Genomic DNA, 19,682 nt, shown 5'->3' on the forward strand with positions numbered 1-19,682 from the left:
TGCTTGTGGTGTTTGTCAGTTTTATGCCTTTCGTCTGTTATGGGTGGTAGTCTTGTTCTTCTTAACCGGGCTTTTACTCTATTATTTGACTACTATTTCTTCACGATACCTTAACATTTCAGCAATCAAGAGGTTTTTCGTCTTATTCTGTAAAGATTCTAAAACTTAAAAAGCATTTACATTTTACGGGAATGGCTTTACACAAAATTAATGTGTTTATGTGTCTAAATCATCAGGACTCCCCGATCAGCAATGGCTTGCAGCTTTTAAGAAGGTAGGATAGCAGATATTTTGAGAAAGATATTTGTATTTTTGTAACCGGGAATTGAAGTTAATCAACTATATTGCATGATATATTTGAATATCTGTCTTATTTTAAAATATATCATCAAGAACCCGCAAGACATTACTGATAGGTCGTCCGAAGCATTTTGAAACAAAAAAATATTTATATTGTCTACCTACTTTTCCAAAAAATGTTAATGCTTTTTGAACCAAAATCTTCTTTCGTAACATTTGCTCAACTCATTAATACCACAGAATGTGTTGCAAAGGATGTTTGTTCTATTCCTGAACGATTTTTTTCCTTACACTTAGTTATACATGACCTTTATAAACATTTTAAATGTTGGCCTTCCCCAGCTACTTTTGCATTATGGTAGGCCATTAGACAGGAATGTAATGAAGCGCTATACATTTGCTAAAGTACGTTGACCCTTTTCACAGTTATTGTCAAAAGAATAATGGCTATTTTAATGGGCAGTGTAAGATTTGATCATTCACAATAAAATACTACAAATGTGAGGAAAACTGCATGGCCAATTTTACACATTTTTGTACTCGGACTTTTGAGATAGTCTTTAATACATATTTAAAATAATCAAATAAATGGCCGGACCCACATCCGAACCTCTCAAAGTATCCAGATCACTTCTAAAACCATGGCCTATCTATCAGGACTATGTAAAAAGAAATGTAGCAGCGGTGAGATTCGAACCCACGCCTCCGAAGAGACTGGTGCCTAAAACCAGCGCCTTAGACCGCTCGGCCACGCTACATTCACAGTCATTTTAAGCAATTGTTTATACTCAATTTTATCTTATTCGTTAAAGTATCTAAAACTACGCGAATGTAACACCCGTGATGTAAATATCTACTACATACATTCGATAATCTGATGACAGGTATCGTGGCCGAGCGATCTAAGGCGCTGTTTTAATGGCACCAGTCTCTTCGGAGGCATGGGTACGAATCTCACCGCTGCCACTTGATGTTTTCATAAAAATCACCAGCCACGTAAGTAACATTCATATCACAGGGCACTAAGAAAAGGAAATTAATGAAAATTGATTTTTAAGGACCATTCACAGTGAAAAAGTGGGTGAGCAAAAAATTAAAATGTTTGAAAAGTTCATAAATATCTACGTTTTGAGGAACAATCTTTTACAGGAGTAAAAAAAACATCCTTTGCAATACATTTAGGAATAATAAGGAGTTGGGCAAATGTTTCTGTTGTTTGTAATTGTATAATGTTGTTTCATACCACAATGATGATAAAAATGCTACCAGTATAGATGAATATATTGCATCGCTATATATAACATATGAATACATAAGATTATTACTCAACTCATTGTTTCCGATCTTAAATTTAAATCAAAATAAACGCACAAAATTACTTCTGTTATAGGATTACAAAAGGTCGTTGTACGGGCAACCTCCTTCGAAGCATGCACCATGACCAAAATTCTTCCTGGAGATTCTGAGGATCTTGTTCAGCAGTTCCTGATAAAATGAAACGTCGATTTGTTTCATCTTAATGCTATTTCAAAGGTCTGTGAAATATTATGTTATACTACGGTTTATACTCCCCTACCCAAGCATTACGTATTAAAAATAGAAAAATAGCTTTAATTCAACATGTGTTTACAACAAGAAAAAAATAAATGCAAATATCTCTCGCACAGATATTATTTACCATAGCTTAGACGAAACTTGACTTTTTAAACTGCACTCTCACAGATGGACTATTTTGAAAAACACACACAATATTTTAGCATCAATCAATATTTGCGTTTATGTCTGAAAACCAGTGTTATAAGACTGTTGACAAACGATTAGATCGCTGGTTTTCATACCTACTATTTTATATGCCCAAAACGTATTTTTTCTTAAAGCGTTAGTAACGCTTTTAGTCATTGAACTTAGAACGTATATATGAACACTGTGATCTGATCTTTCGTCAGCAGTCTTATATGAAAGGCTCCCAGACTTAAACTCGCAATTGGCTCATTCAAAAAAGAAAAATTGTGAAAAGTTTTCAAAACAAACTAGTAAATGAAAAGTTTTATATACTTCTAATTATTTTTATTAAATACCTTGAACGCTTCTAACATGACAACCTACACACCTGAATCTTCCAATACTTATGTACTTATTTGTGATACTTTTTTCCTGTTAGCTATAGCTAACGAAAATGTTTTAAGATGGAATCATTACGGCGATCCCTGTGTCCGTCCCTTTGTCAGTTTAAACATCTGTTTGTACAGTAGATTTCTCTGAATGTTTACCAGCCCCAATTACAAGATCTTTCAGTGGTTATTAATGAATTAAAGAAAAACCATCACATACAATGTTAAATCACATTTTACGAAAGTTTGTATAGTTGAACAGGAATCTAAATGAGAGGGTATTGCAAAACATCCACTGTTTGCGTCCAATCGGCAATTTCGAGGAAGCCTTTGATGATTTTCACACTGTTTGAATTGATAATATCACTCAAAATTGTGAACACAGTAATTGAAATACCAAACGCATGAAACTTAAAAGCACAAGATTGGTTTACGATAATCTGACCTTGTATTTGACACAATAAAGATGCGTACAGCCATATTTGTCGGCAGCAATATCCTAGGGGTGACACTTTTCCGCCTGACTGATAAAAATGAGGCGGGCAATATTGTGGAAACCAGACATTTATCACATATTTCTCAGAAAAGTACCCTGAACTTCCGTAGGTATAATCACAGTCGCGCCACAATGGAGTTTTAAAAACTACCATGCCACGCAGACAAGAGTATCACTGCCCAGCCTAATTCAGAATGCGGTTGTTTCAGGCGACAAAAACCCCTACCACATCGAAAAAGCTACCTTTCCACTACACAGGATACTTATATACATGTAAAGGAATACCTGCTTAATACCCGTGTATATCACTATCACATGCACTGCCACTAATGGATAGATCACCGATGAAGTCAATGATGGAGCCCGACACGAAACCAGATGATCACCATTCCCAATTACGTAGACATCTTAACTGTCGCGATGCAGTGAAGGATGGGTTTGTTTTATATGTAATGTATGGTAATTAAACCGGTCCACATGGTGACCCGGTCACATAATGTCACAGACTGCTTGTCTGCGCTCAGGAGAACGGCTCATTTCATGATTGGTCCACCGATGAAATTAATGATGAACCCAATGCGAAACAAGGTGCTCAACACTTCTCAGAACCTATTCTTCTTCAATTGCGCAATGTGGTGAATGAATGGTTTGTGTAAATGTAAGACCTGGCAAAAAAACCTGGTTCCCACGTTGAGCCGGTCACTCAGTGTCACAGAATGCTTGTCTGCGCTTACAGAACGGCACATCTCGGCATAACTTATTGTAGACGCTATCTGTAAGACACACTACACACATTCATCATTGCACCAGGCCGGTCTTGCATGTAAAGAAGAAGACAGTGTGGATGCTGGAATGTTTACCAGAGGGTGACCATATGAAAACTGGTATCTGACCTTTTCCGTAAATCCTTGTGGCGGACATCACTACACAACAGCACTACAAGCTTAGATAGCATCAAGTGACAGTTATACAAGTCATTTTGAGGAGTTGATATTGGAACTGAACAAAAAGACAAAAAGCATAAACGAAGTGGGGGTCCAGCGGTTATGTACATATTGCAGAAACGGCATAACACTGAGTCGAGACGAATTCGTATTAGCTTAGGACCCAATTGAGTTTGCAGGGTTTGAAATAACCATCGACAGTGTACGCCCTCGTAAAAAATTACGTGCGTTCGATCCTCAATTTCACGACATCAAAACCATCATGTTCGGTCTCGCTTTGGAATTTTTAACCAAGCTTCATAGACATAAGAATGACCGGCATGTTCTCTTTCCGCTAATTACTCCATGCATACACTATTCCAGTGGACTAAAGAGTTTCAACGAATGCTCGATCACATCGGAATCTATAATCGACTGTACGCTTATTTATGACCGATTTGACTCACTCGCTTTCCGCACTCCTTTACTCTGCATAACAAAAGCAAACCTAAGATAATACGTCACTGTTCACAAATCACAAACGCGTTTTCCTTGTGAGCATGGCAGTTGGTCAAAGGTACCGTCTCCTGAATTTACGCCTAGAGTTATATTTTCTGCACCGTCATGAATAAACCGACCCCTTCTGGTCGCCGTACTATAGCCTTCTATTTTCCTTCTAGCCCCAAGTGCAATACAACTGAGAAATCGACCACCAAAACCTTTGTAAAGAAAACAGCCTCTGAAACCATAAAGATCATTCCTAAAGTCTCCGGTTTTGGATGATTCATGTTCTTGGAATACGATACCATACTGCATACTGTTTTTCCCGCCACGAGACCGCGAAAAAAAAAAAAGATTTTACTGTGCGCAGGTTAGCATTGTTCATGTGCTTCAGTCCTTTGACTTATCAACTTAAAACATATCATATCGAACGCCGTCTGGCTGTTCTCCTCCATTGCATTATGCCTCATCAAAATTTGAATGAGCAAATAACGATCACGGACCCGTTTCAGTTCATGGCGTAAGATTCAAGATCGCATATTTCAAAACGCAACCCCCTTTTTGGGATAAACTGCATTTCAATAAAACAGTCATCGTGTAGATTCTACCCGTACGTTATGTGCGTCCCCGAGCACTCTTAAGCAGATTAAGGTATATGATTAAGGTAACTTGTAGAAACAGGGCCCGCACTCTTTGGCATATTCATATAGGCGCTTATAGTCAATATTAAATGACGGTGACCTTAGGAAAATAAAAATTGTACGAGTATAATTATCAGAAAACATAACCAAAAACATTCGCTTTAAAACCTTAATACAAAGATGATGTCGAAGGGTTTCATCTCTGTAGGTTTTAACTTGGCAGCAGCATGGTTGAATCTAACAAACTTCAATTTTGTTACTTTATTTGCTAAAAACTGACATAAGTGTTTATGTCTATAAGAAACAGCTTTTAATACAGAACGTACAAAATACGATAAAAGCAGAATTAGATAGAATGCTTAAGCATTAATTTAAATTTGGTTAATCAAGGAAAATAACCAAGTTACCTTTGAATCAAGTGCAACATACATGTAGACGGCCTGTTAAACAACTTAATACATCAAATTAACTACATATAACGCTTAAAACACGTCTGCAAGATCCGCTTGTAATGAATACAAACCTAAATGAATTGGACTGATCGGAAACATGTCATGGTTTAGTTGCCAATCACTGCATGCAATGTCGATTTCTTATATATTTCATGGTATTCGATCACTTCTTGTGCAAAAACTTCTACCATTTCTTTATACCACGGCATAATCAGCTTGCTGATCATTCGCATCTATATTCATGCAAGGTTTTAGGGCCCTGGAAGTATCATATCCACTATCTCCATCTGTTTCTGACTTTCCATATACGTTATCTGTGCCAGAGCTTTTTGATTCATGTTTGCCGTCGATCAGGTTATTGGTTATATTGTATTCATTTTCAGTTTGTCTGTCCGGCATTCCATCTTGATGAATATGATCGTAATCATTAGATTGATGTAAATTGACTTTGTTATAATTGCTATTTGGCTTAGCCAATCCGGACTTGGCTGGGCCCTTTTTGACATCGGTGGTGTCGTAATCATTATTAGTATCTTTCTGCGACATTTCAGTGAAATCATAATGGTCAACATTGGTCGTATCTGGCTCTGCATAGTGTTCGGACTCCTCTTCGGTTTCCTTATTAAACGTTTTTTCAAGCAAAAAATAAGAATGATTTGAGGCTGTTAATTCATTCATTGTGTTTGTAGTAGATTCAAGTGTCGGTGTTGATACGGATGATATTTCGGTTTTTGTGTCTTCGTTATGGTTGCCATTTTCACCCTTTCGTGTGAAGTACTTTGCAAGAAGTCCTCTGTAAAGTAAAAAAATCGTAGCATTTGTTTATCATTTAGGGTATCATACATTATTTGTCGGATACATAAATTTATTTGAGCAATCTTATTGACTATTGCATGACCTTTGCCGACTTTTATTTGTTTATTAAGTTATGAATTTAAAGTTTTAACGAGATTCACACCTTGTCTTTAGCATGGACATAAGTCAAATACTCGTTGAATCATTAAATCAGATTAAAACTCCATATTCATTGCGTTATGTTTTAAATTTGTTCATTGCATTATAACCGTTTCCTAGTGCAGCATTAAGAAAAATGCAAGGGATGTTGACCTATTAAACATATAAGCAGCAAGATAAGAACATGCCAATTAACCGAAATTGGCCTTGTAGACATGGTATATTTTAAACGTTCGCGTATTATTTCATATGGGTAAATATATTGATTTACAAATAAACTAACAACCTACCTTCTTTTCAAGAACACCAGCACAATGACCACCAAAACGATAAGCACTACCAGAGAAACGGACAAACCAGCAGCGAGACCTGCCGTTGATCCTGTGAAGTATAAAATATCATTTGGGCGTTTATGTATTCACAGTCATTTCTGTCTGCAAGTGTGCGAGTTTAATCGTGCGCAATCAACACACATGTTACATACCATATTTGTTTTTGGCTCGTTTTAATGGTTGGTTTTAGGACACAATATACAAGATGTAATCAAATATGTTTACAATGCGTACAAAAAAACCTTGATGTGTGTTTAGCTCAATAAACTTTCGATTCATACCAAAAGTAGACTCAGCAATTGCGAACAGTTTATGTATCCTGCATATCTGTAATTTCATATTCCGGTTGTTCCTCTTTTACTTAATTTTGTGCGAACACCAACTTTATACTCATTCGTGAATTTAGATTTTAATATTTCAAACAATCACCCAATTCATTTGCTTTTCTAACTCGCTAAAGCGTTTTAGATAGAAAGTGTTCAAAAGTTAATAATACATTTAAAATGTCACACAGATCGGAGGCCTGTCACAGAAGGGTATATCGCGCCCGGTAATCCATTTTGTAGTCAATGCTTCTCGGAGACGTTTGAACTAGGACATGCACAGTCGACACATATGCATTGCCTCTCATTGCCGGTCATTTTGCTAGGTGTTTAAACGCCGTTTAATTGTTGAACAAACTTAACCATAGCTTTTTGAATGGTTGTGTTATGTAAATTGATCGAATGTTACCCTCAAAAGTGCATTATACCTTTACATTTCGAATGTTTTGAAAAAAATGACAACTAAATGTTTCGCCAGTATTTGTTATATTAGGTTTTCTTTTTAGGAATGATTATGTCAATTTTCTATTTGAATTATGATATGTAAATTCTCAGGGTGTCCATCACACTATAACTGTATCATGATTTATTGTTAATTAGGGTTCTCGGCCGTATTGACAAATACACTGAATTTTTTTCAACTAGGTGAGGACATTTATATATAAGAATGACATCAGGTATTCAAAATAATTATGTTTTCACCTAAACCGAAAATGTAAAATTCGCTTCATGAATATAGTTGACTATAAACAAACCCCCTTCGTCTTTGTCTAAGAACGCTGGTGTTCCTTCAGAAATCGGGTGCGATGTTAGCATTGTAAATGTATTCAACGCTGGTGTTTACGTCGTATGTGTATCTGTTGTTATGACATCATTGGTTGCTATCACGTATGTTTAATCAAATAAATGGCAGTTTTATAGGAATATACGAAATAAAATCCACACTATGGCAACCAAGTGCATGGTCGGGAGGAAAAACAGTGGAAACAAAAAATAATAATATTTTTAGGCCGTACACAACTTATCAAAATATTGCCATACATAAATGTTGGCGATAAACGACTTGGCATGGTCAGTAAAAACCAAATACAATTAACTGGGAATTTCAACCGGATATGAAAGCCCAAACACACACTCATCCCATCATTTAATATTTTACATTTATGATATACATGATATGCATGCTCGATTTGTATTTACCTCCTGCGCACACACTTTTTTTCGAGTAACTTTCATTAGAAAATCTCACGAAAACAGTCTGGTTTATCTTCTTCACATATGCATAGGTCAAAGGTGGATATGTGCTTTTATCTGTAAGGTAATGAAGCAGTATAATTAATATATCATAGACTTCCTCAATTCATACATATACTTCTTTCATTTAAAAACAACCGTAATTTAAAAAAATAAATATTTATAAACACACACACGCACGCACGCACGGACGCACGGACGCACGCACGCACGCACGCACGCACTCACACGCACACGCACACATACACACACACACACACACACACACACACACACACACATGCAGTATATATATATATAATATATATATATATATATATATATATATATATATATATATATATATATACTTTTTGAAAGAATATAGAAGCGTATCATTTGTTGTCTCTTAACATTTGTTGTTCCTGGTCAAACGTTTAGGCTTATCCATGTATTTTCTATTATTTTTATTATTTTAAATAACACGATATATGTAATTTTATATTCATAGGCAATATTTAATAATATTCTGCCGTTGTAATATGCATCTACCTAATGATTAAGACAAGTTTTAAAGAAGCTAGCCGAGCAGAGGGAAATTTTGAATTTCTGAAAATAAGTCTTGAAGTATCTTGAAATATATCTTGAAATATGAAATCCTTAATCGTGAATTAAAAATCATTCAAACGGAAGTCACCACTGGAATGTGACATGCTAGATATTGTTTTATTAACTTTTAACAGGCGTTCATGTTTGGAGCGAAAGTATTGTTCCGTTTTTACTCCCGCATTAGCCTCAGCGGCGCTGTTGGCATGATATCCGTACTGTTTTCATAGTGCTCTGGCGACACCAATATACACTCGCATTTTGTCATATTTACTAAAATCGTAAAATATCTCAAAGATTACCATAGAACATTGCGTAGTAAAAGCTACTAAATGTGAGCAATCGCCACACCGATTGTATTTCTTTCAAGGATTAACGTGGTTAAATCTAGACAAATGCCAGGGATACAACTCCAGGATGCATTCAAATTAATTTCCTGTTATCGTTTCCGACTTGTTCTCCGAAATGTAATTTGAAAATAAGAATATCTACAAATTCAGTACGTCGAAAGAGTTATATAACGACGAAGGGGAGACGCATTAACGAACACTACTGTTACAGCGATTTTCACGAACGGACGATGCAGCAGCACAGTTAACAAGTGTTCGACCCGAAATTGAATGATTTTCTAAAAATTGACATGAAATGATTTTAATTTATTCTATAACCAATACATTTTTAGTTTGAAGGTATTGTTCAATGTCTGTTTTCATCGCAATAATGTGTTTAAACGCTTCTAAAATAATAATTATCCAGGGCAATTGTTCAATTACGTCTGAACAAAATCGCAGGCAATAGTGAAAACGATCAATACTAGTTAGTTCAGTCTTAAAGATAAACACTCAGTATGGCATTTTGGAAAAATTAACGTTTCAACTATATAGATCATTTAATGAAGTACAATAAATTCCGGTTAGGTTGTCCGGTAAGCGCAGTTGTTAGCGCACTCGCTCCTCACCAAGGCGACCCGGGCTAGTTTCCCGACCTGGGCGCATGTGAGTTTAGTTAGTGGTCACCAAGCCGGACAATTGGGTGTTAGCCGGGAACTCTGGTTTCCCCCACATCACAAATTAGCCCACATCATCGCGCAGCATCGTGTCAACGAGAGTGATTTAGTATAAGTTAGCCTATTTTTTCACAATCGTTGTAAAATATATAAAGATTAAACTAATAAACTCCGGTTGATAGGAAAATACGGTTTTGCCAAGCACTATTTATGCTTTTTTTAAATACAACTCTCTTTTCGTTAGGTGTATAAAGTTTTGTCGAATGGTTTTCATAGGATCATTTTGTTAAAAAGCAGTTGAAGGTGACATTTGGTTATTTCCTATGGAGAACGTTGGTGAACAATATGCAAACCGTCGGTCGACTGATACGACAAAGTACACAGTATCTGAATCATGGTAGTTGTTCATCTGGATATAAGGTCAAATCGTTGTAACATTATGAAAATATAAGACGGTAAACTCATATTTAATGTAATACATACCGAGAATATCGCTCGAAGATATAATAGATTCTCTTTTTATTACTCCTGTCCAGTGGTTCTTTGTGTCCTGGTATGTGAAATGCCGATTTTTAATACTTTGTATCGATGCAGGGAATTTTCCTCCATCGACGCAGCTTTCAACAGCCTGAGCCCAATTTCCATAATTTGGATTTTCTAGTTCCGCCATCGGGTTATTTTCTATAACGTATTAATGTTTGCAATATGATAACAAACAAATCACACTTTATTAAGTATCGAACTGTTCGATTTGGGACATACGTAAATACCTAGAGAAGTGTAAGGCGTAGCAATCGTATTATACTTCTACTACTACTACTACTACTACTACTACTACTACTACTACTACTACTACTACTACTACTATTACTACTACTACTACTACTACTACTTCATTTGTGGATTTGAACAACGGCAGTGATATAGATATACAATATTCCTCTACATCGTTAAAATATAGCAATATTTTCAGTACTTCAATATTATTAATACGACCACTATGTTTAAAGTGAATTGTTTTGCAAATTTATTTTCGCTTTGTTTCTTTTTGCATTAACGCGCCGAATTGTGTACCCAGTTTCAGAATCATCCGGTTGAAACTCAAGGCTTTTAAATGCCAGCTCCACAACTTATCGGTGGTGCAAAGAAAATGAGCTGTCGACACTTCCGTGGTGCAACTGTACATGTGTCTTGTGTTTACGTCTACAAACGTGAGTATGATTTATATTTCATTTGACAATTTTATTAAACTGACAGATTTCGATACTCGGAAAATGTGGTACCGTGTAAGAGCAATTTAATTGCAGGTTGATTATGACTTCGTTTCAGACTTTGGGCGAACTGTGGTGCCAGGAGCTTTTCTTCCTTATCGGACTTGTGCATACTTTCAGATCTGCTAGCATTTCAAATACACACCAACCGTAAGAACATTTTCTCGCATGCAAATATAACTAAAATATATAGTACACCGGAACACAACAAAACTAATAAGCACTTCTTAAAATAGAATTATGAACATATTTATAGTGGTGGCGCTGTTTTTTAGTGATGATGCTATCGAGGAGTGGTGGCGCTGTCGAGTGAAACTGTGAACCTGCCGACCAACCGTATAGTGACTTAATTAAATCCAATTGTTGAGTAGGTGCTAAAAGTGTCAGGCTACGCCACTTGATCCGTCTTGTTCCATAGAAGAAAAAAGTTTATCAAGGAAATATAACACACACTATAAATTTAAAATAGGCCAACATGACCCTTGATCAAATTTATCAAATACAGTGGCTTACGTATACAAATATAAATAGCGAACAAGTAAACTATAAAAAAAAGTATAATTGTATTAAATAAATAACACCTATAGAGTTTGATATATATATCATAAATATTTAAATGAACTAAACTATGAACTAGTATATTTGTATCATATTATTTACAACAGTATCTATATAATTTTGATAAACATATCATAAAAGACACCCGACTTATGCACTATATCCATGCATTGGAAAAACTAAACGGAACTACTATAAACTTCTTGCAAAATAACTTAAATACTGCACAATTTTGTAATGATATTTGAAAAATTGTATCTTTACTATAATGTCTACATAATACAATAATACAACATGCGTATGATATGTACTAAATGTGAATTTTAATTATTTTACCAAATGTAATACTAATGCATTATATTCTTAACTTGAATGTATGTATCCTATTCCCACCCCCACTAAAAAGGCGAAAACGAAATTTAAGAAGGGTTTACAAGGTAAAGCTAAGTCGATCTTAGAATTGTTTTGGTTACCAAATAAAATGCATGGCTATATTTTTATACAGACGCATATTTTCTTCTTATTAGAAAATCTATACGTGAACATACTATTTCCTTATTTCAAATGCATCAAATATAAATACAGCTATTTTCTTTAAAATGTTTGCATTTTCAGACTTTAACATAGAAACAGCCTTAAACATGATCGGTCTCTCTCATATAAGGTGGTTTACAAAATAGAAATAGTTACCTGAAAAATATTTGTTGCTGCATAAAAGCATTTAGGTTGATAAAGTACATGAATTCCATTGATAATCATATCCATTAATGTACTTATAGAAGAACAGTAGGCAGTTTCTGTGAATGTCTTGTGAATTATTGCTAAGAGGAACTGAAATATAAAGGTTGATGTATCAGTGACGTACAAAGAACACCATGTGCTATCCCTTTTTTTTAAATAAAATATAAAGTTATATTTCATTGATGAACATCAAAACCCTATTTATTTGTGTCTCTGGAGGGAAAATGACTCCTCTTCCAGAATCAGTAGACTTGCGAACTTTTCTTTGCTGATTTCCGATGAAGATTTGTTACATGTAAGCATACATTTTGTAATAATGTATTCACATTTAGTTCGTTGTAAGTTTCAACTGGAGGTCAACATATAATAGATTAATGTTATTAGTACCGTTTTCAACAGTGTAAAATGAGAATATATTGGTGTCGACTGTACCACCACACGGATATTGGTCAACTTCTTCACATTTTTCTCCGCACGTTTGTGTCCGGATGGCGTTTTTACTGGCACATTTACATCGCAAACCCTGAAATAGTATTCTTACTTATAAACAGTTTAATAAAGGTTTATAAAAAGGCAAATATTATGTGTAATTTAAGATTTATTTAAATATGTTACAAAGAAATACTATAAAGCTAACTGTAAAATAATGTTTATGACTATTTTAAATAAAACTAAAATAATATGTAAATGATTATTAAAAATTACTATTGTTAGAATATTCGAGATGAGCGTCAGTGTATTATGAAATATGAATTTTCACTATGAAATATGAGACATGAAACAAAGCTATGGTGTCCTTATCCAACAGAAGTAATACTTATAACTGAAATTCTAACAAGTGGTTTAAAACAAGGGGCCCAATAAGCGTGTAGTGTTTTTATGCTACCAAAGAACAACAGGCGCAACATATACCAATAAATCATATTGAATATGAAAACCAAAGTCATCAGAAATAGGTCTTCAATACATATGCCATGAAAAATAGACCTCAAATGAAACAGCTTAATATAGATACTCGCAGAATGTGAAAACCCACTGAATTTTCTAATGGACAGTAAGTTGTTTTATTGCGAAGTTACACTTTCGTCACATAAACTTATGTGGAGCTTACAGAGATGACAACACTTTACCATTATCGAATTTTGTAAATAATTCCGTTTCCTTAAAACGGATAAAAATACTTAATTTAAGATAGAGGTCCCTTGTAATTCAATATCTCTATTTTCACATTCCATTATAATCGACAAACAATTAAAGTTTTGCTTCGCTATATAATAAAGTAATGCAATTTTAGCCACATTTGTCAATGCTATTCTTTATTATATTGTTTAGACAACATTTCTACCAGCTATCACTCTGACCATTTACGGCATAACAGACATCATATTAAACAAGAAAACACATTTGAAGTTTTCAGTGCAAACATTCATTATTGTCTCATTAATTTCAGTCCAATATCTTGAGCATGTAGCACAATGCATATGCATATTTAAAAAAAAACACTATTCATTTTGTCCACGAGTGACTTATATTGGGGGCATTATTAAGATACATGCGTTGTAGAAAGAAGCCTTAAACATGAACCTTATTTATATGTCCAATGCATTTTGTTGGGATGGAATTTGGTTTTACTGAGAAAAAATGAGAAATATTCACATACTTTCCTTTTCATTCGGCATAAGATGACTATGACACAAATTGTAGAATGTCGATAGTCTGTCAACGCTTTTCGCGATTTGATTTAAATGGTAAAAGTGTATGTGTATCACATTCATTAAGTAATGGTTAAAAGGTTTTTAGGATGTAATTACACAAGAGAATGGGACACACCATCTCAATAAAAATGCCAAGTAATAGCTGTTTTAGGCAATTTAGAACATAAAAATATACTTATGAATCAACTACTATCACTAAAAAACTGTAGGATTAAATGAAGTATAATAATTTTATTTCAAACATAATGAATTGATATTTCACGCCTAATTAGCATTTAATTGCACCATTATACGATCCATACTTTTTCCGGGTTTTAACGACTTCTCAGAGTGTATTTCCGGGGTAAAAATCTGTCCGAGGGCGATGACCCACATTCTATTCTTAACTACAATGTACATGTAGATAGTATCGGTCCTAGACTCAATTTAAACACAGGTATATAATACATGTATTTATTTGATTCAGTACGCGTTCATTTTGAAACTATTTGCGGATTCTGCTTTTAATATTGCGTTCTGTAACTCGTCGATATTAAATCAAATGCTTTTTGTACAATTTCAATTTCAAACTATTCGAACTATATTTACCGCAGAACATAATTTGAAAACTCATTATAGCGCTTTTTATATCAAGCTAATTATTATGCAGAACGCAGACCGTAGCTAAAATAGCAGATTGCTTACTAGGGTTTTTGATGGAAATGTTAAAGTAAATTAGGTCGGTGACCACCGCAGTTCTCACCGCGCTGGGGGTGATACGCCCTTGCGCGCATTAATTCGTCAAAAGTTAAAAAAAATCATGTCGATCTGCCGATGCGATTCCCGAGATACGGCCTACAACCTAAAAAAGGTGTGGGACTGAAATTCCAATTGTTGTTGTTGATGATTGAAATAAACAGTTTTGAAATAATTTGATAATTTCTCAGATTACATTTCATATCAAACTCCTTAAACGCAGAATTGTTTGTTCAGTCATCGGTTTTATATTTATTTAATCGTTTCGGAATTACTCACCGCTGTTGATTTTTGTATACCGAATGTTTTGCATCCTGTTGTACGTCTACATTCACCCAGAGTTGAAACAGAATATTCGACTCCATCATTCAATTCCTCACATCCTTCAAAGTAATGACATTTGGTAATGGAAGTTATTACGGACAACACGGTAGTGAATAATACTTTAAAGTAAAACTGAGAGTAAGCAGTTTTCTAATCCCAACTATATTGAAACAAAACCCCTAAAGCCGGCAGGTAATATTTATTTTATTATATACATTTCATATTCATAATGTCTAAACAGTATAAACAAGTAGATTGAGGCAATCCTGTCACTATATGCCTTGATTAGTTGTCAAAAAAGTACGTTCTGCCTAGGACATTACTGTCAGTGTAGCTAGATTGCTCGAACATGCGTCGGCAAAATTTGAAACGAAAGAGTTTGCATCAAACGTAGTGTCAGTCACGTATGCGATTTAATGTATGTACTTGGAAATGAGTATTTCTCCACTGTAGTCAATATATGATATGATTTGATGTTTATGATTTATTACACTCGTCCCAGCTATATATAAAATCTGTCATCTATTTTGACTGCGAAAAAACACTCGGCCGCTTAGGTATTTATTAGTCAAGAGTATATACGTTATAAACCCTCAGAACGGCCTTATGAATGATTGAATCGCAACTTTCAAGAGATATTACAGTTGTTTCAAACGAATTCATTTGTTTGTATGTGGAGTCCGTATCTAGTACTTGTATTACTCCAGCTACCGTTCAAATGCGGTAACTCAAGTATTTAATTGTTCTTTAACCTGTTTCAAAAACAATTATGTCTTGTAAATCATTCTTTTTTTATTTAATCGGACTACTTTTGGTTATGCATGTAGGTATATTTATATAAATGCATGCATTAACTTACCAACGTACGCATAACTTATCCATGTTTTGGCATATCCAATCCAAAACCCATTATCTTGATCTTCTGCATTTGTAAGAAATTCCAAACCATTTTCAACAACGCATGAGCCATCATCCATGCAGACAACCTTTGGTTTTGCCAAGGTGCAACTAGACTTGTCCCATTTCGTTCCATGTTGTGAAATAAAAAATCCCTGACCTGAAAATTCCACAAGATAAGGCACATTCTGATCTTTATCTCGTATAAATAGCAACTGATTCAATTAAAAGTTTGTGCATACAACCACGACAGTATGCTTATAGGAACATTAAACCACGAGAATATGTTAACACCTAAACCAACCGGGTCATGGCCAGCTATGACCCCATATACATAACTAGAACCAATTTGGTAAGAGGCCACTACGTAAGGCTACATACCAAATATGATAGGTCTGGGCCATGCGATTTCAGATAAGAATTTTCAATTGTTTACTATATAAGTACATATAAATCCTTGGACCCCAGGGACGGGTCCAGCTCTGGGGCTGCATTCCAAATAACCCTGGGCCATGCGGTCCCAGAAAATAATATTTTTAAAGTTTGAAATGTTAATCACGGACAAATGTCGCCGAGCTAACAATAGCTGACATGAGCATAAAAATTTCCAAAATGCACACTTTAAATATTTTGAAGGGGTATGAATATTATATCTTATTATTTATTATCTGCTAGAGAATGTAGTTATCAAACATATGAAATAAATAGTATGGATAACTTACGTATAATCAACGCGACCAAACGTTGAGGAACAAGTTTAAATTTAAGAATGTGCAATAAAGCATGACACGAGGTTATTATACTAGCAAATAAATGCTAAAAATCTCCTCAATTTTCCTATCTCACCCGATGATATACCATCTTTGATGGGAAGTTTCCTACCGAATGTGATTTCTCGATAAATCTTGCCGATTATGTTTATCATTTGAATGTGCCGGATTGAGAACTATTTGCTTTCAGCACTGCTGATCTTGCCATTTCTTACCAGACTGCAACTTTTATTTGAGTTATAACGAACTTATTCTGATGAAACTTTAGAACATCACTTTTGAATCAATATTAATATTTTGACTAACAACTCATATTTCCAGTACTCATTCATTTATTGTAAGATACATGATGATTTTACAAAGGTTATGGATTATTTCTTTTCTATAGTAAACATTTAACAATATGTCGCGTTTAAATGATGTTTTTGTATGCTTTCATGTCTTAATAATCATAGTAAATTATCGACCGTAAGGTCAATTGTAATATCGACTCATATCTAATAAGCTTCATATATTAGGAATGAGTATTTCTTTAGCAGTCATAATAATAAAACGACGTTCATGCTATATACATAATTGATGTTGTTGTTTTAATTTTTTTTTATATGAATAAATATATCTATTCAAATTTATATTTTAGATGAATAGTTTTTATATTGAAATATCACAGTACCTTTGCAAATTACTCCCAAACAATACAAAATTGTCACAATTACACAATTAAATGGATTCATTTTGTGTTACTTCATATCACTTATAACTTCATTCAGGAAGATGAAAACCTGGTAACGCGATCTCAGGTAAAAGTTAGCATACATTAACCGGTTGTTGTAAACTTCCGTGTTTGTGAGCACTTTAAATACTCGAGTAGTCACGATATATACATTGATAAGACCTCGAGGGTTTATGGGGAAATTTTTATCTGTTTATCTGTTAAGTGTCACTTAAAGTGTTTTTGAATCATACTTAGCTTCTTTACTGCATTTCTATTGATGATACCACAGTATTGTGGAAGCAATTTAAAGTTAATTTAATAGAACAAAACTTAAAAGTTTCAAAATGTCGTTTTATATTTAGTTTTGAAGTTTTATTATCTGTAAGCATAATATATATATTATTATATAGTAGTCACGTAAAACACATTGATAAGACCTCGAGGGTTTAAAGCGAAATTTTTATCTGTTTATCTGTTTGCTGTCACTTAAAGTGTTATTGCATCATATTTGGTTACTTTACTGCATTTATATTCATGATACCACAGTATTTTGATAGCAATTTATGGGCTTTCGATTGTGCAAAAATTAGTTTGAAGGACCAAACATAAAAGTTTCAAAACTTTTATAAATAGTTTTGGAGTTTAATTTTAAGCAAGCATTATACGTATATCCTTTGAAAAATGTAATAAGGAGTTGGGCAATTTTTGCATCATTTTCGGAAATGTCTTTTACAAAATAAATATATATGTTAAGATATACAAGACTACCCGATCAGCAATACCTTGTACTTAAACGTAGCAAACTTTCTGCTCAAGCAAACATAGATGTTTTAATTGCCAGTCCCTTTATAATCAAATGATGGAATAGCCGTAGTTTGAATGTTTCCAACTCTTGTCTAAATTCAATTAAACAACACAGACGAACCTAATAGCAAAAACGGGGTAAAACATCACAAACTGAACATGGTCACCATTGAGGGAGAATATTTATTTTTCTTAATATTTTTCGCTACCTTTTCTGTTCTGATTATGTTGTCGATCGTTTGTTTAAATAATACTTAGTACGCAGAATTCCAGCTACAATATTCAGATATGCTGCAGTTCCAATAAATATGGCTTTTGAGACTATCTGCTGATCGGCAAATACTAGCATTGTCCTCCGCTAGCGGAGCTGTTTGCGTGTTTAAATATTTTTTTTACAATAACATTTTATATTTGTATAGCTCTTCCTTTACTTTGCATATTGTTTTTGCAATAAATTGCCTATTGTTGTATTAAATTGCGTAACGTGTTCTGTATATCAAATGTATTGGTAATTACCATTTGTTAAGCACATTGCATTAAATATGGCTAATAAACAAGCTGATATCAGTCAAGTCGTATGTGCATATTTCAGTAGCTGCGTGCATTTGTACCCTAAACGCAGTGTTTGGTTAAAGTACGTGTTTCATTTTATGATATATGCATATTGAGCAACTCATAAACTAATGAAAGTTTGATAAGTACCACTTGTATGTATTTAATTAAGATGATATATGTTTATACAATCACGCAAATACATTACATATTTATTATCTGTTGAATTTTATCATACAACCAATGTCATTCTGTTCAATACGTGAAATGGTGGATATGAACCAGGTTGATTCCCATTGGTCGTTCTGGACCAGAACTGTCTCTCAGTTGCTGTAAGAAGCTGTTTATTCTTAACTGCTATACATGGGAAAATAGAACACCTTAAGAAACATTCTTAACAAATCCTGATGAATACATTCTAAAACTATCATACAGGGAAAAACTTAATTTACTTAAATGAACAATGGAACTAGGTTATTAAACAAAAAAGTACTGAATTTAATGTGAATACGTAGCAAATATTATAACATTGGTGGCAAATCTAATGAAAGGACGTGCAATATAATGTATATTTTGAAAAACAAATGTAACACAATGACCCTCACCAATATAAATTCATCTTTGTTTAGGTCATCATTCCTATCTTTAGCTACTGAGTGGCCAAAAGGAGCATTTAATTTCATAAGAGTTCCATTACCGTTACAGGCAGATGTCTGTTAGAT

General features: G+C 34.1%; 1 protein-coding gene, 1 non-coding gene and 1 pseudogene across 2 annotated transcripts; 1 reads left to right on the forward strand and 2 right to left on the reverse strand.

Annotated features, from left to right (window-relative positions):
- Positions 1-19,682, forward strand: part of LOC128219480 (uncharacterized) — a 47,728-nt pseudogene that overhangs the window by 11,552 nt on the left and 16,494 nt on the right.
- Trnal-uag (transfer RNA leucine (anticodon UAG)) lies at positions 974-1,058 on the reverse strand. Its single transcript has one exon. It is a non-coding gene; the product is annotated as a tRNA-Leu (tRNA).
- On the reverse strand, positions 5,277-17,714 carry LOC128219822 (uncharacterized). The gene is made up of 8 exons (XM_052927883.1): positions 17,563-17,714; positions 16,082-16,279; positions 15,178-15,281; positions 12,398-12,971; positions 10,362-10,559; positions 8,234-8,344; positions 6,669-6,759; positions 5,277-6,217 (listed from the first exon to the last, which is right to left on the reverse strand). Exons 4-8 carry the CDS (start codon positions 12,426-12,428, stop codon positions 5,620-5,622), a joined length of 1,029 nt encoding a protein of 342 aa, XP_052783843.1. The 5' UTR covers positions 12,429-12,971; positions 15,178-15,281; positions 16,082-16,279; positions 17,563-17,714; the 3' UTR covers positions 5,277-5,619.

This window comes from Mya arenaria, chromosome 15, assembly GCF_026914265.1.
Source record: "Mya arenaria isolate MELC-2E11 chromosome 15, ASM2691426v1".
Classification (NCBI taxonomy): domain Eukaryota; kingdom Metazoa; phylum Mollusca; class Bivalvia; order Myida; family Myidae; genus Mya; species Mya arenaria.

What these genes read in the sequence shown, in the direction of transcription:
- LOC128219822 (XM_052927883.1), bottom strand. Translation starts at nt 12,428, where the DNA reads ATGCTTTTATGCAGCAACAAATATTTTTCAG. An exon ending in CAGCAACAAATATTTTTCAG is followed by an intron (nt 10,560 to 12,397) that starts GTAACTATTTCT and finishes AATACGTTATAG; the next exon opens with AAAATAACCCGATGGCGGAA. An exon ending in CTGGTGTTCTTGAAAAGAAG is followed by an intron (nt 6,218 to 6,668) that starts GTAGGTTGTTAG and finishes TTTACTTTACAG; the next exon opens with AGGACTTCTTGCAAAGTACT.